Raw genomic sequence first — 21,155 nt, forward strand, 5'->3', positions numbered from 1 at the left:
ACTTAGGTTACCTTCCAACCATCCTCTTCTCCTCCTGCCCCCCCCCCCACTCGACGAATCCACTCTTCCTTCCCTCTGTTCCCCTTGTACTAACTCGCTTATCTCAATCTCTCTGAACGAATGAACCTTTCCCACTTTAAATGCATGACCTTTGACCTCAATAAAACAATTCAAACATTATTTTGGCATTTATCATGTAAGCAAGGCTTTCGGACATTTGGTGACCTCAGATGACAGTCAAACATTGATAGAGAACACTAGGGATTGTTGTACCCTCATACCAAGTAAAAAGTTTGTCTATCTTTAGTGTGTTGAGTAATTATGTTCACAAGCCAAGAAATCGAATACATACATGCAAGTACACACATAGTCACACAAACACATCACCATCACACAGGGGTCCAAATGCTATTGGCAAGGAATCAAAAAGGGACAGAAGGATGTTGTAAATTGATGTTCTGTATTTACAAATTACACATTCTTGACAGTATTACAAAATGTAACACTATGAAAATACAAACAAATCAGGACTCATTGATTTTGACCTGAAGTCAAATTGGGTAAAAATGAGCATCATGTGAATTTTATGAACTATGTTAAAAAAAAGTATTATTTTCATCTTTTTAAAGACAACTGCAATGGTAACATTGTGTTTATATTGGTAAAATCGATAACGATTGATGCATTTTATTGCTAGCATACAAGGAATATTAGTTTCCATGGTAACAACGGCTAATGGCACAAAAGGGAACAAATAAATTTTAGCATGATTATATACGTGAATAATAGACTGCTAGGTAGGCATATAGGATACCTAAATAGTATTGAACTTCCCTAAAAAATGCAATATTCATACTAAACCATACTACATATCATCCTTACCCTTTTGATTCCTCAACCCTTTATCCTTCCAATCCAATCCAATCCGGTCCAACCCCACCTCCACCCCACCCCCGATGCACTCAATATAATTACCATTATCAGAGAGCCATATTTCATGTAACCATAAAGATATGGTGCAAAACAGCTAGAACTGCAGCTGTAAATTGTTTAGCCACTTCTACTCCAATGACATCTCTACACATTATAGCTACCATTCATCCATGCCATCACACTTTATTATAATAAATAATAAATGAGTAGTCTGTTTCAGTACTGAATACATAAGCGACATTAACAAAAATATCTTCCCTTCACTTTCAAGACAACTTCCTTACCAATCTATCCTAGCTTTTAGAGATGATGGTTAGGTTTTGTCTCCTCGTTAGGGGTATTTAGTACGTTTTGCCTTTGTAAACATGCAATATTGATAAGTCTCCCTTACAAGCCAGAGAATCACAATAGCCCCACCGATTACATAGAGGAACTTCACTGTGGATTCTTCTGGAAGGAAGCATTTCTCCCACAAAAAATCGTCTTCAGTGATGGTGGCCTGAAATAAAACCAAAATAAAATGATGACCCTCCATAAGTATAAAGAAAATTTAAAACAGTAATTAAATGAAGAATGCATGCAATTTCAAAGGGAAATATAACACAAAAATTTTACTAAAGGGCTGAGAGAAATATGCAATACATCTTACAATTAACTACAGAAGTTGTTGTGAAAAAAGGTCAATAAATTATTTATGATGTTGTTTCAGGTGACAGACTGAAATAAGGAGCTCTGAACCTTGCTGCAGGTGATTGTGGTCAGTTAAAATTCCTTTTTGGTTTTCCGAAAGCAAAGACTGTGACTCACTCTTACCAACCTTGCAAAATTGTGAGGGAGGGGGGGGGGACCGGGGATTGCAAAGTCAGCAATGACTATAACGCCGAAGCCAAAGTGAATTAATCAGGTCACACATCCAGAGTCTATGCATGCTAAGTTCTTCAGTACCTTCATTACCTTCCGGGAAACATTCATACTTTAGTTGTGAGTTTCTTAATGGTCAGTGAATTTGATCAGAAATTCTTGTGTTGGTAGACACCTCAAGCCTCCATGGAGTAAAAATTGCTCTTTCTTGTACAAGAAATGTGTAACATATCGTCAGGCAAACATGTTTTAAACACACAGTTATACCTATTGCACCTCCTGCCGTGTGTTAGAAATTCACCTGCTGGTAATTTGCATTTTGTATAGGTTTGATATATACAACCACAGAGACCATGTTGCAATATTTCATGTTTAAGTGTATATATATGAAACTATCAATAACAACTGAAAATATTGCGCATTGTTAGATCGTAACCATGTATTTAATGTCTTGTTCTTAACTCCCCCAAGATGTTTAGTCCCACTTTTCAACCACAGAAATATGGTTACCCTACTTAAAAAGTTATTGCATCCCCGTAGAGAAAAAAGCCAGTAATAATGGTTTCAGTAGCAATTACGTAACACAACTCACTAGAATAAAGCTTGGATTATTTCTGTTTCTCCAGCTGAAGGAAGGAACACTAATCTCTGGTGTGCGGCCCTGAGAGTGGACCACGTAACAGGCATGATGAGTGTGTCCGCTCAAAATCATACGAGGTTGCAGTAAAGAGAGTTGCTGTTGAGAAATTACAAACAAGAAAGAAAATAATCAGCAACTTTGTACAGAACAGTCATACAAAATATGAATAACAATAGTAATGAATAATATGCATCATGAAAAATGATAATATTACAAAAGAGGTAATAATAGATAGTACTAAGTGATAAAAAATAGTAATACATTAATATTTGTTAATAAGTTGTATTTAAGAATGTGACTAAGAAAATCAAATATGATACAAAACCTAAATTTCCCTAAAGAGGAAAGTAAATCACATAACTATATTTACATAACAATGAATGCTTAAGTTTGCATCACCATGACCTAATTTGACACTTAAATATCAATATGCATAGTTAAAAATCAAAATATGTTCATTTATGAAAACATTGATTCAGGGACATGCCCATGTTATTAGGGTTGAGAGTAGGGGAAAATGGGGGTGTGGCTATCACCTCAGTATCTGTAGGTTAGTGACACCTAGATGCTTCGTTTTGTGTTATTCTACCACATAACAAAGGATATTAGAAATTGCAATTTTCTTGAATATGATGGTTTCCTATACATTGACTAATTTTACAGCATGCTTTTCATCTATAATAAATGCTGCATTTTCTAGTCAATATGAAGGTCTATATTCCCAACCATTAAAGAAATAAAAAGCTACCAAAAAAACAACAATTCTAAATATATAGTACTTTCTTCAATGCTTCCACTACTAGTTTCCAAAATATCTAGATACTTGGAACATAGGATACGTTCCTAATGTGATACCATCATTGTTGTGTAAGGATCCTGATAGCAAGTATTTGTACCAGCCAATACATGGTACATATTCTTTACACTTTGATTTGAGTAGTAAGAGATATACCGTAGGGGCATGAGGCCAGCGTAACAACACACCACCCTACTGAAGAGAAAGGCAATTCTATCAATCTGACCATATCTGAAGCCTCCTTTGAAAGCACATCCTTCCTGACTTGGTGCTGGATAGATTTTTCAGCTTCTGGTGGAGCATCGGGTCCTTCGCAGATGGTATCCGATTCTCTGTACAACGGGAAGTGCTGCAGTCGGAAAAAATAAAGATAAAATATGGCTCAGGTCATGAGAAGAGTGACAGAAATAGTTGTCACTCTATAGCAGGGTTGTCCAACCTACGGCCCGCGGGCCACAGTCCGGCCTGCCACAGGATTGCGTCCGGCCCGCCAGAGATTCTCTACGGTGCGAAATTTTAGTGAGCAGATTTATTGATAACAATTTGAAGCTATATATCAATCATTCGAACCATGTGGGTCCAAAAAACTGCATACAGGTCAGTTTGTGTGCCACTCTCTCAGCAGAGGAGGGGGGGGGGGTCGGCTGAACTTTATTCATCTGTTTTATCAGGAAGGAAAATAAATCAGTGAGCTCCGTGCAGAGTGCTCACATTTTGTTGCCTTGGGCTTCAGGCAAAAAATCGAGCGTAGGGTTCATGCGGCCCCCTCCTTCATCATAATCATTCCATGTGGCCCTCCTCTGCAAAAGGTTGGACAACCCTGCTCTATAGCCTTTATATAGTTGTAGATCAGGTAAAAAGAGCAAAGTACCAAACTTGGGCTCAAGCACATATGGCTTTGGACGGATTTGTTGGACCTCAGATAATTGTTTTGCTCCCAGATGTGTTTTGATATCGAAACACAATCCAGATGGTGATATCTCAGCTACCATGCTAAATATGGTGCTTGTTGACATTCATCACCTTTACAGCATCAACAATATTCTCAAATCAGGAAATAAAGTGTTTCATGTATGGGAAAAGGAATTAAAACTATTTTGCATGAATAGCAACAAGAACAAAAATGATGATGATGATGATGATGATGATGATGATGATGATGATGATGATGATGATGATGATGATGATGATGATGGTGATGGTGATGGTGATGGTGATGGTGATGGTGATGGTGATGGTGATGGTGATGGTGATGGTGATGGTGATGGTGATGATGATGATGATGATGATGATGATGATGATGATGATGATGATGATGATGATGATGATGATGATGATGATGATGATGATGATGATGATGATGATGATGATGATGATGATGATGATGATGATGATGATGATGATGATGATGATGATGATGATGATGATGATGATGATGATGATGATAAAAAACTTTGACAACAAGACATTGTAATATATAGAATGGATGCAACAATAGCAAAATATGAAGATGCCATTAAATATCACAAATAATCGTAAAATTATCATCAGATCAGTTTTGTTTTTTTGTAATTTAAACTTTTATGTCAGACATACAGTAGGCAGGTTTCATTTTCAACATTTCATCATAAAGAATCAAATCCTGCAAAATTTCACAGAGGTTGCTGCAAAAAAAAAAAAAAATGAGGTTAAATATACCTGCAAAACAATAGGCTTTGTGCTGGGTAATTTCTCATATCGATCGCATTTATTTCTGTCCTTTGTGTTGTCCTGTCGTCCTGTCACTGATTGGTGCCTTGTACAGTTCAACTGTTCTGACACCTGCCGTAGCTGTTTGTATGCTTCAGAGCACATGCTGCAGCCATCTCCATGGAAGGCCATACTGTTCATTAAGATGAAACTGCAATGGGGGGGGGGGGGGGGGGGAACAATTAGAAATGAAAGCAGATCTAAAGTATATATATATATATATTTACATTTCTTTAAGCAAATGATACACTACAAACCACTCTGTCATTTATACCACAATTTTTTTTCATTCTTTCAAAGATCCAAATATAGTGAAATGTTTATTTTAAATTTCAAAGTTTAGTTATGAACAAGGTAATTTATTTGGATCTGCCTGAACCAGTGCTCAAAGGCCAAAGAAGATTACACTCACACAATATTATTTTTGCTGATCACCTTGACAGCTGCGAGGTCAAAGTGCTTCTGAAAGCGAAAAAGTCTCGATCTGTGAACGCTGGGAAAGTGAGAATACACAAACGTTATTTGAATTTAGTCAAATGGAATAAAATCAAATTAAACCGAATCAAATTGTTTCAAATTGAATTAAATCTAATCAAAGTGATCCAAAGACTGACAAATACTGAACATACAGTACCAGTGCTGTCTGACCAAACACAAAGATGATTTTAGTGTTCAAATTTTGCATAGCAGTTATGAAAGCTCTGATTTTTTTCTCTTATAAATTACAAAATAAAACAAAACTGTTCGCAAACTGCTTGTCCACTAGAGAGCCTGTGTAAGAGAATGTGTAAATTATAAATTACTACGGTTCTTGTGTACAACAAACAAACTGCTATACATCTTTGCCCTTATATAGCAATATGATAATTTTTTGCATAGCATTCTGCAATGAGATACTGGAATCAATTATTCCATGAAACATTATGACAATATATATGTACATAATTTCTGCTACATTCAATGATATCCCTGAGAGATGTAGTATTTTAACTGTATATACAGTAAAAAGACATTTACTAATTCCAAGATCAACCTCTCAGAATGGGAGAGTAATCTCAGGCCAGGCTAAGTAATCAGACACAATTTGCAAATGTTTCAACCTCACTGAAAACCTCCGAAAAATAACTCACCAGTCACCAAGTACAGAATAGCGTTTGAGTTTAATAAAATAGCAAAAAATATTACTTCATATTATTATCTACATATCATCAAATATTACATCACCTTTTCCTACTAGAGAACAAACCTCATTTAGACATTCCACTATCATACATGTACAAGATGGAAATGTATGGTCTATTTCACTTAAGAATGATTGTTTAAATGCTCAAACCTCCACCCAATGGTCCTACCTCCTTTTCTGAACTCAAAATTAAATCTGGAAAGCTTGAATTTTACGAGTTAAATAAGACACATACATTTAAAAAAAATCATTGATCCCATTGTGATATTACTCACTAATCATGAAAACCAATGTCATGGTTACCGGCCACTACATAGAGCTCTGTGTAATCGGGAACAGCAAATATCCTCCGAAATCTAGTCGTAGTTGACAGGAATTGCTATAAAATAAAGAATTATTTTAGAAATTTTCCCTTCTGTTCAGTTCCTGATCTTGAGATAAAAATATACAAATATTACTAGCTTGGGAGCTGTTAATACTATGCATATATGTAAAGTGGCATGTACAGTACCAGGCTCACAAAAGCACATATGGAATATAATATATCTTGTACTATTGAAACATCAAGTAATGTCTCACTGTTCCTGTCTCTTGCACTAATACATCCTTGAATTGTTACAGATTGTATGTAGTAATAATGTGACTATGTTAAACTATTTTTGAATCTATGAACCTATCCTTCCTTGCCCTCTATAACCAAAGCCCCCACCCATCTTTCTCAATCCCTAGTAAAGAGAAAAGACTATGTTAAGAAGCTAGACAGATATATGAATGTGATAGCAACAAGGGTCTGCATACGTATAGCGCACACAGGGTGCACAAAAAAGACTTTAGATCATCATCGTAAAATCTGCAAGGCTGGAATCGAAAGTTCACGCAACATTATGACATTTAGATGAGTTTTGATACATGATGTTTTCAAAGTTATCACTTATCAGAATATGTGTAAAACATTTCCATCCCTTGAGTATGTTTACCTCTCTGCAGCTAGTCAACTATTGAGACTGTGAGTGTAAAAAATTACCGAGAAATAGTTACAACTTTACTGATATCTATTTAAATATGAAAACAATATGGAATTAAAATTCCAAAATGGTTAATTCTTCAAGTTTTTAGATTTCAACTCAGGATTCAGAACCCGGTGTTGACTTGTAGACTTCAGACACTTTTTTCTGGTTTTTCTTTACCTCTTCATCTTCCCATTTTCCTTCATCTGCAATGTCACCCAAAATGAAGACAGCATCTGGATGGAATAGGCTCATGGCTGTCTGGAAGGATCTTTGCATCTGCCATTCTCTGAGAGGGGGAAAGAAGTTAATTATAACCCATTTAACAGAACTGGACACACCATTCTCTGTGAGGGGGAAAGAAGTTTTGACAGAACTGGACACACCATTCTCTGTGAGGGGCAAGAAGTTAATTATAATCCATTAGACATAACTGGACACACCATTCTCTGTGAGGGGGAAAGAAGTTAATTATAACCCAGTTGACAGAACTGGACACACCATTCTCTGTGAGGGGGAAAGAAGTTATAATGCATTTGACAGAACTGGACACATAAATCAGATATCTTAAATGTCACCTGTAATCTCTTCAAATTTGAACATGCTAAAACGTACCATAAATTTCTATCTTCTAGAATTTACTCGAGGTTGTAACACTCCAAATGAGTTTGATATACTGAGATATGTCTAGCAGAACCAAATTGAAATGCATTGGTTATGTAATATAATTCTCATAATTATACTCAGATATTAATTTTAACCAGAAAAAAACCTAGCACTGCATGAAATCAACTGAGTGTATGCAATCCATTTATGATGACCCAAAGAGTACAGGAATGGAGGAAGGTGTATGTACAATTAGTTCCTTAAATATGAGACAATTTAGTGAATTAACCAAACTATGCTGAGCCTTCACTGGTCAGGGTGTAAGTACTAAACAATATAAAATGGAGACTCGAAATCCCGGTAAACAGGAAAAGAGAACTGTGAAGAAAAAAATAACCTTCCATTGTTACACCCTTCAAAGTTTATCTCCATAGCCCTTAATCCTCTCAGTACTCTTTACTTTCATCTTACCTCTCCTTTTGTTATGTCTATTTTTGCTCTATTTATTGTTCATTTGTCTAATGTAACTGTCTACCTGTATGTGTCTCTTAATGTGTACTTATTTCATTTCAGTAAGCCTCTGAAGTAGATCCTGCTAGGATCGAAACGACAGGCCCTCTGACATTTACCCATTTACTGGTAAAAGCTTTATGCAGTAAATAAGCAATTTTGGCTTACAGTATTACTTCTCTTTGAGAAATAATTTAGGTACAACACCTGAGTCTTAACCAGAATAACAGCAGGATGTATATAAATCAGAAACAGTTGAGTTCATCACCCATATATATTGCAAAAACAGGATGTGGGAAAAAGAAAATAACAATGGGAAACAAAGAAATTCCAGCTTAATAAAAGGTATTAAAAACAGTACAAGTAACATACCTTCTACTTTGTATAATTTCATAATTAGTACTACAAGCAAAAAGTTTCTTGAATGTTAACAGTACTTAGTTATTTGCACCTCAGAACATTTACCTTCTAAGTTTGTCAAACCAGTGTCCAAATCTTTGTCCTAAGAGGTGAGTATCAGCTAAAAAGATGACGTGGAGAGGTTCAATAGTCGAACTCTGTTTCCCTGTCTTCAGCTTAGGCCAGCTGCAAGATAGTTGACCCGGGAAGTATATGAGAAACTCACAAGTTAGGAACAGTAAACTGACCAACAAGAAAAGTTTTGTTCCAATTGATGAGATAGTCTTCATTAGAAACTTTGATAATGTCCACCTGCTGAAGGTTCTGGGCTGGAAATAAAAGGAAAATATGCAACAAGGTTAACTAATTCAAGTAATGATCAAAGTGGTACTTGTCCACAGAGAACAACAAACACAATGTTCTGCAGTTGTAAACCACTTTAAACTATATTGCTACTGTTGATATTACAAATTTGGTGAAGGTGATATAATATTATAGAACTTTAATCTATATTAAAGGTCTTGCTGTTGTTGATATTACAAATTTGGTGAAGGTGATCTATTATCGCAAAACTACTATCAATGTTAGGGTTCGTACATAATGTTAGTGCAGCGACTTTCTATGAATATCCGAAGAATAAAGTTTATTTCCTCCAATTTACCGCAATGCAGTACCCAGCTAACACCAGTCAACTCTTACTCTTTGTAACAAAAAATGTGTTAGACGGCCTATCATGAAAAGGAAATTGACAGAACACCCAACTTCCGATAACGTGTCAATGTGAGATGTGTCGTGGTAGGCCGACTTCCTCGGTCACCCTCTGTGCATTGTATACAAACAATTAGTGACTTCGAAGTACTCTGTTGTTGTTTTGGCATGACGTCATTCTACATCAGCTGGATGGCCGAAGTGTTGTGAGTGATCGCTGCACTGAACCTTGACAAAGGAATCAAGATATCGGCAGGAAATAAAGTGGGAACTTGGTAATTATTGATATTTTTATAGATGCAAATATGACCAAAGAACTTCTAACATATCAAGCATATTGTATTTGTTTTCTTAAGTTGTAAATTTTTCATCCCTGTTGCGAGTTGGGCCTAACTTTTAGGGCTAACGTTACCATTAGGCATTTTGTAAGGTTTTGTCAGTAGAGCTGGATACATGATATACAGTAGGGCTAGGCTATTATGTCTATGGCTAGGTTTCTCAACATACAATATGCTAGACCTAATGTTAGACTATAGAAACGGTGTTCATGGCAAGCCTATAGGCTAAGAATATTTACAGTACTCTGCTGAAGGATACCAAATCATATATTACTACATGGAACTACGATGGGAATGTATGGAAACATAGAATATTAGATGATTATAATAAGAACACATATTGCACGGGCAGGAGACTAATTAAGGCACTTTGTTTGGACCCTGCAGAAGTCAAACTCTTATATATTCTGATAATGGTACATGAACTTTTCAGTAGCATTTTTAAACAGGTGGATCAAGATGCCCATGTATTGCATTTATAAGGCTAGGGTTGACTTTAGATAGTAGGCTAAGTTTTTCAAGTTAATTTATATTTTCAAAATGCTGCTAATGTGGGTACATAAAAATGTCACTGGGCTCCTAAATTGTCACAGTGAAGGAATTGTTTGGTATGCCAACTTCTAAGATTCACAATGATGCAATTTATTAACACTACATTGTGTGTTTAATTTTGTGAAAATTGCACCTCCAGTGAATATAAGCATCGGTCATAATCGGATAATGTTAAACTTACACTTACAGGGATATTATCATAGGCGTAGGAGGCGGGGGGGGGGGAGGGGAGCTGCAGCCCCCCAAACCAAAATGTTTGGTGAAAATTTGGGCATTATGCTGAGAATTTTTCGGGCACCTACTGAAAGAAGAATTATTTGCAGCGGGTTTTTCAGATTTTTTGGTTGAAAATTCGGGTAATATGCTGAGAATTTTTCAGGCACCTACTGAAAAAAGAATAATTTGCAATTTGTTTTTAAATTTTTTGGTGAAAATTCGGGCAATATGCTGAAAATTTTTCGGGCACCTACTGAAAGAATAATAATTTGCAATGTGTTTTTCAATAGTAAGGCTTACTACATTAATATTATCATTATTGCTGTATCGACTTCCCCAATAATTTTAACGATTATGGAAGGGTAATAACACGGAAAACGATGTTATTGGCATGTGATGTAATAACCGATGAATGCCGATATGATACGCACATTAACATGTTGAACGCATGCGTAGCGCGCAAAATTTTGGTTGTATTTTTCGGGCAAGTCGTTACAGCCCCCAAATCAAATTAGGCTCCTACACCTATGGATATTATTGTAGCTGAGTGTACTGCATCGTGTTAACAAACAACTGGTGACAAAATGTGTGTTAAATTGAACATTTTACTCTTTCATCATATGTCATGCATACAAGTAGCAAATTTCTGCAATGGACTTTTATCCTTAATTTTAATAATGGATTTGATGTAAGGGTTCATCAGTACAGTATTAATCCCAAAGTTTACCACAATAAAAGTTGCTATCATTTATCATTACTTTCCATGTACTCTGACCATTGGAATCATTCCCAACCATTCATGGGTTCCACTAATAAATGAAACCATTTTGAGTGTGGCAATATTGAAGTTAAGAGTGAATGTATGTGTACATCAATTAACACAATATTTACAAACTTTACAGTACTAAATTATATATCTTGACTATGGTAGTATGGTACATATTGCACATTGCTAAAATTATGAAATCCATGTGATTGGGCATGTAAATACAGTAATATAAAGCATATCTTAAAGGTGGCAACTGTTGTTATCTCTAAGAAATTGTAGTTTGAATACCCCCCCCCCCCCCACACCATTCCCACACAAGCTCACACTCTCATTTACCTGTCAGATAAAAAGAGAATTTTATTTGAATCCAATGAAATCCCATTTCTAATCAATATTTATTCACCAACGTCTCTCTAAATTTAAGACATTCTGTTAATATTTTATCTGATATCTATAGATAAACACATTGTATGTCTCGAAGGTGTCGGAATCTGCAGAATGCTGAAACAATATGGCCAGCCCAGAGAACAGAGAAGATGAATTTAATTGTCCGATATGTCTGGACTTGTTCTTGAAGCCTACACAAGTTTCATGTGGACATGTGTAAGTACATGTATAAGTTACTCAGCATTTTACTCTCATTTTTATTTTCAATTAAAGATGAATAAATTTACACAAAGTATCTTTTTGCTACTTGTACAAATATTGTAATTGCTACAAAAAGTGGCAATTCCACACATCTTTTTCTTTCTCTTTGTTAGTATGTACCTATTGTTAACATGATGGACAACAGTGGGAAGATAAGTCCATCACTGACAAACATTATATCATGTAATATGTATATATACATCTCAATCAACAAGCGTAGTGAATTTGTGTCCAAAATGTTGTTATGGCAACCATTCAAAGAAACCCCCTGACCGCCTTCAAAGGAAATACTGTAGTCGTCCTTGCAAGATCCAGTTGACTGATGATCGCCGCAGTGAATAGAACTCAATTTGTGCGTGAGACTCTGAGTTGCAACGGAATGGAATTTAGCGTGTTTATACAAATCTCTCTCTCCACCTCTCTCTATATAAAGTCAGTGATTGGAAGTAAAACACCCACTGTTTGGTTTTTGCAAAGTGTTCGAGCAAAACTAGCTCTTCTTGAATCATCAATTATATATTTTATAAGAAAAAACAAGTAACCCTTATACAATAAACTGTATTAACAAAGGACTACAGAGGTATTTGTCACACTCTCTGGTGCCGTTTAAGTAAGGGAAGTGTTAAGGGATTTTATGTCAATTAAATGTTTACAACCGTAGAATGTGGTTCAAATTTCCCAAATTAACTGTACCTTCACTCAATCTCCTGACCACAGAGAAACAACATATGTGTGAAATGTAACATGTTACAACTCGTTGTACAGCCTAGTGAACCATCATAGTTTTATTTTATTTTTTCATTTTTTTTTATAGTTCAGACAGTTCTTCTATGCAATAATAATAAAGTCTTGTTTCTAAAAGTAGCTTCAGTTCTGTTGACATTTGCTTTCCTGGGTACAGTAGAAGAATAAACAAAAATCGGTCTGGATTTGCTTTTTGACAATGTGAAAAGGTTTTGCTAACTTCTTAACAGTCGTAATGTTAGACTAGTAATAAAAAACTAAAACAATTCTTGCAATACTATATATAACATCAGTGTGTTCCATCCTATTCTAGCACCATTTCTTTAAACCTAATCAACAGGTTCTGCGAGCCTTGTCTTCAGCCTTATCTACCTCTGGCAAGCCCAAAGTGTCCTCTTTGTCGAGCAGAGTTTGATCCAAAGATGAAAATGAGAGCTAAAGATGTTGACAGAAAGATGTCTCAAACAAAAACAAATTGTGTTGGCTGCAAGAAAAAGGTTTGAAACGTTCTGACATTTTTTAATTTTTTGTTTTTTGTCATAACTTTCATCACCATTGCTGATTGCATCTCAACAAGGATCCATACAGTTCTTAATGCAGGAATCTGGGTTGGAACTCAAAACTTGTATTTTATTTCTGCTTTAGTCATGAGATCTCAGGAAGTTATTACACAAAAGGAAGGAAAAAGATACAAACGAAAAGTAACGGTTAAAAACCCTATGAGAAAGAAGAAGGCAAGTAAAATCCATACCGGGATAAGGGAATGACAAAAACCTACAGATTAAAGCGATTGTTAACAATTTGAAGACAACAATAAACAAAGATTTAAGTCCACTCGTAGGAGCACATGGTCTCAACCATCCAGTACGAGGGATTATTCAAGATCCGTTTTACAGGGGTTGGTTATTGTCAGAAAAAAAATATAAAAATAGAAAGAATGGAATCAAGCTAAGCCTCAGGTGAATATTGAAGAGAGGAAAGCTGCAAGACTTGGGTATAGGGTGTGATAGTATATCATGTCATTTCAAAGCCTTCAGGTTCTTGCCAGTTTCAAAGCTCCTCGCTCTTTTCCAAAATTCAAAGCTGTTGCAAAAGACAGGCATGAGCTTTTTCCTAACACACTGTACCATACGCAAACTGGAGCCTATACCGCAATTTTTGCAAAGTTCCGTGATTTTTTTTTTTACCACAGGCTGATCCCTGAAAAGATAACCCTCATGAAACCTACTTGACCTACCCAATTCATTCTTTGCAATAATTGTTTTATAATATGCTCTTTCCTTTCATCGTCTGCACAGATGTCTTTCAATAAACTGAGGCAGCACGCATCATCATGTTCTAAGGTTGCAAAGACAGAGACGCCAAAACCATTCGCATCTTCATCTTCAACAGGTTCAGACAGGTAAGATTAAATGAGTCAGCATCTTGCAGAGTACTACTGTAATACATTGAACTCATGAATATGCATAATTATTTGCATATTCACAAACTTGATGACTTTGTGTATAACTGTAATACAGTATTTTAATTATGCTTCATTAATGTTCATTTGTTGAATTGATCATTGTTAAGGATTCGTTACAATCATTGGTTATTAAAAGTTTCGTAACGATGAAACTCCCTCACGTTTGGAGAAGAATATACAGGTTTATGGAAGTTCTCGAAACCTCAGGATCAAATGCTGTCCAGACATGAAAAAAAAAAATAAAGCATGGATAATTAAGGTTCAAAGTAAAACATAGTCTATATACTTTGGTCTGTACTTAAGAGTTCAATGTGGTTTTATATAAATGCACTTAAAAGTTGCTTCAGTGTTTACTATTGATTACTTCTGTGTGACATCGCTGTGTTTGTGTCTCCTTTAAACCTTTATGGTTAATATATGTTATTTATCAAATTATCCTTAATTGGTTATTATTAATATTATTTTTATTGTTATCATATGTAAATTTAAAGTCACCTTGTTTACTTTACTCTATTCAGATTGTATATAATCATTTGTTTCTTATGATTTCATACCTTCCCTCCGTTCATGTTTTTTCTAGTGATATTGTGAACCGATCCACATTCCAATGTCCATTCTGTGGGCTCAGGAACCTGGACTGTGCCGACATTATACGACACTGCAACAGAGACCACATGGGCAACCGAGCGGCGGTGGTCTGTCCCATATGTGCAGTCATGCCCTGGGGTGATCCAGGCTACAAAAGCAAAGACTTCTTGGGTCATTTGAATCTACGACATAAATATGAATATGATACATACGTGGTAAGTAGTAATGTGAGATACACTTTTAGGCGGTGGTCTGTCCCATATGTGCAGTCATGCCCTGGGGTGATCCAGGCTACAAAAGCAAAGACTTCTTGGGTCATTTGAATCTACGACATAAATATGAATATGATACATACGTGGTAAGTAGCTATGTAATGTGAGATACACTTTTAAGGTAATGTTGCACCTGAGAGATGTTTGGCAAATATGTTTCCTTCTTTTCATGTGGTTGGAAATATTTTGATGAGAAAAGAATACTGGATGTGCCTCATTTCTAAAATTGATTGTTAATAGTGGGGTAATTCTGCTAGCTATTAATGTATTTGTCAGATGACAACACATGTGAAATATTTGATTAATAACAGTAAGAACATCCAACTAAAATTATAAGCAACATTGGCTAGACAAATAATCTGATTTGAAAGTATAGTTGGCATTTGGATGAATTTTTTTTTTCTTCATAGCAACCGACTTTTCAAACTATGAAGTGTTCATTCATATCAACATTTCTTACCAAAATCAATGAGTGACTTCAAAGACAAACTTTTACCTACAAAACGAAGATTGCGGTGCTTTTTGTAATGCGACCTCTCCCTTGACTCAAATTTATTAGTACAAAATGTATTCTTACCTCTTTGCATTACTAACAGAACAGACAAAACTTATTGGAGACACAAACCCAATCATCATCTTTAACTTATATAATGGCAGAGATTCTTGGTGAAGAATAAGTCCCCGAAACATCATTGTTCACAGAGTTGTCTTATTAGACCAATGCCTTCATTGCGTCTTGATAAGAGCGTCAGTAGTGTAGTGTCAGCTTCCAAGAAACCCATCTCCATAACAGAGATGTAAACATTGTAAACAATTACGAAAACCTTACAAAAAGGAATCATATGTGTCACAATGTTGTCATATTTATTTAAACTTGATCAAGTCTTCCACCTTATGGGTTTGATGGAGCATCAAACTTTGTCATATCTCCCTAATAATATGAGATTTTTCTTAGCTGTTTGGAGAAGTTATGGTGACAATTTCTATCACATTATACTAATGAACCCGGTTCAGTTTGTATCTCCTTAAAAGTCCTTTTCATTTCAAAAATAATGCCAATTACTTATGGGGTATGTCTATATCATACAACACTTTCATACTGTAAGTGATACAACTATGGCTAGTCTGTTTTTTTTTTGCATGAAAGAATCAGGGTAGACGATAGTATTGTAGTTTGCTCTCAAAGGATGATTGTGTAGGCTGAGGGAATTCATTTTGATATGTCGTAGACCAACAAACCCACCGTTATCAGTGGACATTCCACTCGTATGCCACTTGTAGACGTTGAGAAGTGACACTTGAACATCTTTAATATGCACGTCAGTTTTAAGTGGCTGGACTATAATTTTTCATTCTAGCACACAGGTAAATACAAAAGGAAAATATAGAGACTGTGATGGCCTTGAATAAAATACTGGCAAGGAATTAAAAATTCATTGCACTGCAGATAAAAAGAACCCTGTATTGTTGGAGTTATTAGAATTTATAGAAACAGTGGATTAAATGTGATATGGATGTGGGAAAAGACACAAATTCAAAGGTGTTTCAAACTATAGATCATTTAAAGTATTTAATAATCATTATTAAAATGGAGCAATAATGGTTTATCTATGATATCCTCTGAATCGGTGAAACATTTGGAAGGACAGTGGTCACTTCTAACTATATAGAGTAGTATGTATCATACACATTACTTTATTAACCCACAACATGAATATAATCAATTGTTATGTTAATTTTGCATTTTTTGTTTTCACTTTCAATGCAGGATTTTCATGCAAATGAAGATGATACTTTGCAGAAAGTACTGCAGGCATCTCTGGATGAGAAGTGAAGAGCATCTGTCAAAAATATTGTATTCAGAACCTTAAATTGAATAATGTTTGCTATACTATAAATACTGTGTAAAAATATGTCAATGATTACAGAAATCTTACCTTATTTTGCCTTATAAGTAAGTATTAATGTTGCAAAGTATTAGTCTGTAGAGTATTGTTATTATTATTACTTTTATCATTGCTTTTAAGTACTTTTAATTATATTTTAATGTTATTTATGCTTGTGATGGCTTTGGTGACATGGGGGGGGGGGGGGCAGGGATGGGTATTCTTGAGCTCACATAGGAAACTATGTAAAAGTAACTATAAGATGAAATTTAGAAATGTTTTCAGACAGTGAGTGTGATTTTTCAAACAGTAATTTCCACGAAAGAAGTAACAGTTGTTGGGTCCATTGTTACGTAAAGATTGACAAGTATCGTGGACCCTCTGGAAGAGTAGAAAGGGTAGGTCCCTTCTCAACCCCAAATTCATTTGTGTTTTACAGTTTTCAGATTTAAATACTTAAAGATGCAATGTTAACATTATTCGATGCAATGTTAACTGTTAAAGGAGATATTTTTATACTTTGTTGATTGGTGTTAGACAGGGGCTCTTAGTTTGCTCCAGTGTTTGCTTTCTCTTGCCTTTTCGATTCCTTGCGGGAACCAGAAGGAATCTTTGCGATGGTGATGGCGTGTGTGTGTGTGTGTGTGTGTATTTGAGGCTTGCTTGTAAACACCGTAACTCAAATAGTTCATGGTGGATTAACTTCATAATTGGTATGTGGATCTGTCTTATTGGGTACAAGAACTCTATTCTTTTCTGTGAAGTTTAATGGTCACTTGGGGTCGACAGAGGTCAGAGGCTGAAAAATTTGTAAACATGATAACTCAATAAGTACATCTTTGTTGAACTTTATACATGGCATCAGATCCAGCTTGATGATGGCAAGAACCCTAGAAATTGGTAGAGGTCAAAAGTCACATGAGGAGTCAAAGTTGGAAAACCTTTGAAAACATGAATGATAACTCCAAAATTAACCCTACAATTATCCTGCGAATTCTCCATTGCTAGTTTGGTAAAATTCAGTTCAGTTTAGTTTTGTGTTGGGGCTCTTTAGGTCTTAAATAAAATCTGTTTCAAAGAGTTGATAGTCTTGCTTTAAACACACTCAACACTCTTATTCAGTTTTCAACCTCTGAGCATGAAGGGGTCAACAGCTTACCTCAAATGTTGGGGGGGGGGGGAATTCTCAAGGGGTCAACAGGTTATCTCAAACGTGGCCATTTATGATTTATACTAGATAAAGTTTGCCTTTGGAAGTAGGTTGTGAACATATTTCACAGTATCTTAACAATGTCATGTAACTCCTGGTTAGTGGTAGCCGAGCTGATTTGCTAGCTCAAAATTGGTAAAAGATTTTTTTTATTCATTCATCTATATTTCACATAAGAAGACTTCTTTCTGGATATTTGAAATATTTTGGAATAAAAATTCTATACTGTCAAAATGCTTACCAGTCAATGAAATGGTTGATGCCCCACAAGGGAGTGTTATTAATTAAGAGCTAGAAATCTCTGATCATTTCTGGTTCTCACTTAATATATTCTTGGAAAAAAAGGAACTCACTTTTGCTCTACAATTTTGAGCACATTTTGAGCACATTGTATAGCAAGGATTCACAAAGCCAACTGGCTTTCTGGTGTGTGTAGCAATCCCTCCTCTGTTCCCTCTGCCATTTCTCTTTGCACTGTCTAGTTTATTTAAGTTTTCCATATGTATTTATTAGGTGTACAGAAAGCTTTATGCACTTACTCATACCCCTTCCCCTCACATTATTTCTCTCTATAATTGTTTTCCTTGGCTGAAGTCATTCTGCAGCAATCCTTGGCTCAAAAACCTCTTGTAGGTTTATTGAGTCCCATGAGTGCAATTTCAGTGCAAAAACTTCAACTTTTACCAAGTCTTACTGGATATTAGAGAAACAAACTTTTCAATTTTCATATACCATATAGGCTTTGTAACATCTGTACCTCTTTGGTGAACTGTAAACCCAGTTGACAAACTGTTCAATACTCTCTGTGCATTCACAGAAAAGGATTTCTTTTTTAAACGAATTTCTTTTCATATTGAAGTAGGCTTTTTTTTTTTTATGAAATCACGATTTGTCGATTTTTTTAAATCCTTTCATTAAATTCATGAAGACGTTTGATTGTCTAATGAAAGTGTACATATTTTAGTAGTATACTGCATAATTGTTAAATAATTGTTTAATAAGATCATGGTGCCAATTTCTTTCTTTGTATTGTTTTGCTTATGTAGATCGTAAGTAGATTGATCAATCATGTTATCGGTAATATTTGTAATATTTCTGTGTAGAGTGTTAATGTAAGCACTCATATGTAGAGTACTATAGACGGAATCATATATTACTTGTATTTAATATAAATTCATTTTCGGTCTAGGGGTTTATTTCTCAGCAACAGTGAAGTCTGTCTGATGGGTTAAAATATAGTTGGTGTGGTCTCTACTCACTGTTGGAATATACAATTTTTTGTTTTAAAAAAATAGGGCATTTCACATCGTAGTATAGATGAACAGGTCTTATCATAAATTATGTTGCAAATGTTAACGATCCGTTCATCGACATCACAAATGTAATAATAGCTAGAACATGGATCGTCAATTCAAATTCTGTGAAGGCCAGAGAAAGGCATTTGAATGAAGCAAAGATCCAGACTGAATTTGAAAGTAACACTATCGTAGATTGAACAATGTACAGGATAGGCCAAGATAGATTGAGCAATGTACATGATAGGCCAGCGGTGTGCTCTAGGCCTTAATGGCCTCCGTACATGATCGGAAGAAGAACGTAGACGAATATTTCATTTGCGGCCATGGATTTTCATCATTGGTTAATGCTGGATATATTTGGCACTTTGCACAAAAAGGAAAATGGAAGTTGAGTGTTGCCATTTATTAAAGATTGTTTTCTTATGGTTATGTTGCTCTACAATGTTAATCTTTTATCGATGGCCAGAGTATCTTGTAAAAGTGCCGACAAGGTCAGTTCCTCGTGATATGCAACACATGCAGTCAGAGCCAATCTTTAAAAGAGAATAGTGCTTACTTGCTTCACTAGAATATGATATTGTATTGATCAAATGATCAAAGCCTGAGATCAATTAGCAGGGCCTGAGAAAATATTGAATTATGGAAAATGTAATCTCATTATTGCATACCTATACCTCTTGGCATAATGGGCTCCCAGGGTCCAACCTGGCTCTCGGTGTCCAAGGACATAGTACTCATGTGAAGGGGACTTGTATTTGAGAATTAGATCAGTTTCATTAAAAATGTTTTGCCTTCATGCTTCATATTAATGTCAAAATTGTTTCTTTTATGACCTCTCCTCAAGACAAAAAAAAAAACAGTACTTTGAATGCATCCCTCAATCGAATACTTTCCAGAGAGCTTGATTAGTACTTGGCAATGTTTCAAGCTATTTCTACCTACAGTATTGTTCAGAACATGATTATCTTTCATAGGAATTTCAAGGGGATCAGTGCTGGCACAAAATATGCTAGATTGTCAAATATTGGTCACGAATATGCCAACTTCAACAAGCATTTCACTACTACCATTTAAAATTATTTTTCGTCTTGAAACATTTGTTTGTTGTGTCTAATATAACTCTGTTCAATGTCTGGAAGTAATTTGGAGATTCATAACAATCAGGAAAGTACTTCTTTGAAATCTTCTAGCAATTTTTAGCATGCTAAATTTGGGGTCAATTCTCGGATGATCTTGAAGGTAGCAAACCACCAGGACTTCTCTGTTCGTCTCTGCAACGTATAGCTTCATCATTTAGTACTGTAATTAATCATATAACATTCCCCACTCGGACATTTGTTCCAAAAACTTGGTTGAATGTGGCCTAATTATAAAATTTGTAAAATGACTACAATATCCCCGATTGAACACCAGCTTAAATACAAGATTGCCAACGTTTGTTGTTGTTTCATTTCAAAGATTTGATGATTTCCGATCAGAAGTTTCATTTTAAGGAGTTAAGATAATAATTGATACTGTTGAATGATAGTGATAGTGGTATAAAGAACAATGTTTAATGATGTATTGGGATCAAATCAGGTTTCAATGTCATAAACTCTGTTCCGGTAGTCCGCGATCTCGGTGTGTATATGGACACTCACCTTGCTAGGGATCAGCAAGTTCACCACATATGTATAAGTCGACAATGTTTCATATGAGCGGGTGGGGCAACTTAGGAAATATCTCGATAGACCTGCTACTGAGAAACTTATTCATGCTGTTATCTCGAGTAGGCTTG

At 35.5% G+C, this 21,155-nt stretch overlaps 2 protein-coding genes across 5 annotated transcripts; one reads left to right on the forward strand and one right to left on the reverse strand.

The window, feature by feature from the left end:
- Window positions 1-441: 441 nt before the first annotated feature.
- On the reverse strand, window positions 442-9,523 carry LOC139965337 (metallophosphoesterase 1-like). 3 transcript variants are annotated; one of them, XM_071967583.1, is made up of 9 exons: window positions 9,384-9,523; window positions 8,751-9,013; window positions 7,350-7,458; window positions 6,438-6,541; window positions 5,392-5,472; window positions 4,929-5,130; window positions 3,457-3,579; window positions 2,387-2,530; window positions 442-1,432 (listed from the first exon to the last, which is right to left on the reverse strand). In XM_071967583.1, exons 1-9 carry the CDS (start codon window positions 9,417-9,419, stop codon window positions 1,265-1,267), a joined length of 1,230 nt encoding a protein of 409 aa, XP_071823684.1. In that variant the 5' UTR covers window positions 9,420-9,523; the 3' UTR covers window positions 442-1,264. The 3 variants fall into 3 exon arrangements, with proteins under 3 accessions (XP_071823684.1, XP_071823685.1, XP_071823686.1); XM_071967584.1 differs by having other exon boundaries at window positions 9,346-9,504; XM_071967585.1 differs by having other exon boundaries at window positions 9,282-9,498.
- Window positions 9,524-9,532: 9 nt separating this feature from the next.
- Window positions 9,533-20,181, forward strand: LOC139965339 (E3 ubiquitin-protein ligase RNF166-like). 2 transcript variants are annotated; one of them, XM_071967589.1, is made up of 6 exons: window positions 9,533-9,667; window positions 11,725-11,870; window positions 13,000-13,156; window positions 13,958-14,061; window positions 14,705-15,070; window positions 16,753-20,181. In XM_071967589.1, the coding sequence occupies exons 2-5, from the start codon at window positions 11,779-11,781 to the stop codon at window positions 15,033-15,035; spliced, it is 684 nt and encodes a 227-aa protein (XP_071823690.1). In that variant the 5' UTR covers window positions 9,533-9,667; window positions 11,725-11,778; the 3' UTR covers window positions 15,036-15,070; window positions 16,753-20,181. The 2 variants fall into 2 exon arrangements, with proteins under 2 accessions (XP_071823690.1, XP_071823691.1); XM_071967590.1 differs by having other exon boundaries at window positions 14,705-14,927.
- The last annotated feature ends 974 nt before the right edge of the window (window positions 20,182-21,155 follow it).

The sequence above is a fragment of the Apostichopus japonicus genome, chromosome 3 (genome assembly GCF_037975245.1).
Source record: "Apostichopus japonicus isolate 1M-3 chromosome 3, ASM3797524v1, whole genome shotgun sequence".
In the NCBI taxonomy this organism is placed as follows: domain Eukaryota; kingdom Metazoa; phylum Echinodermata; class Holothuroidea; order Aspidochirotida; family Stichopodidae; genus Apostichopus; species Apostichopus japonicus.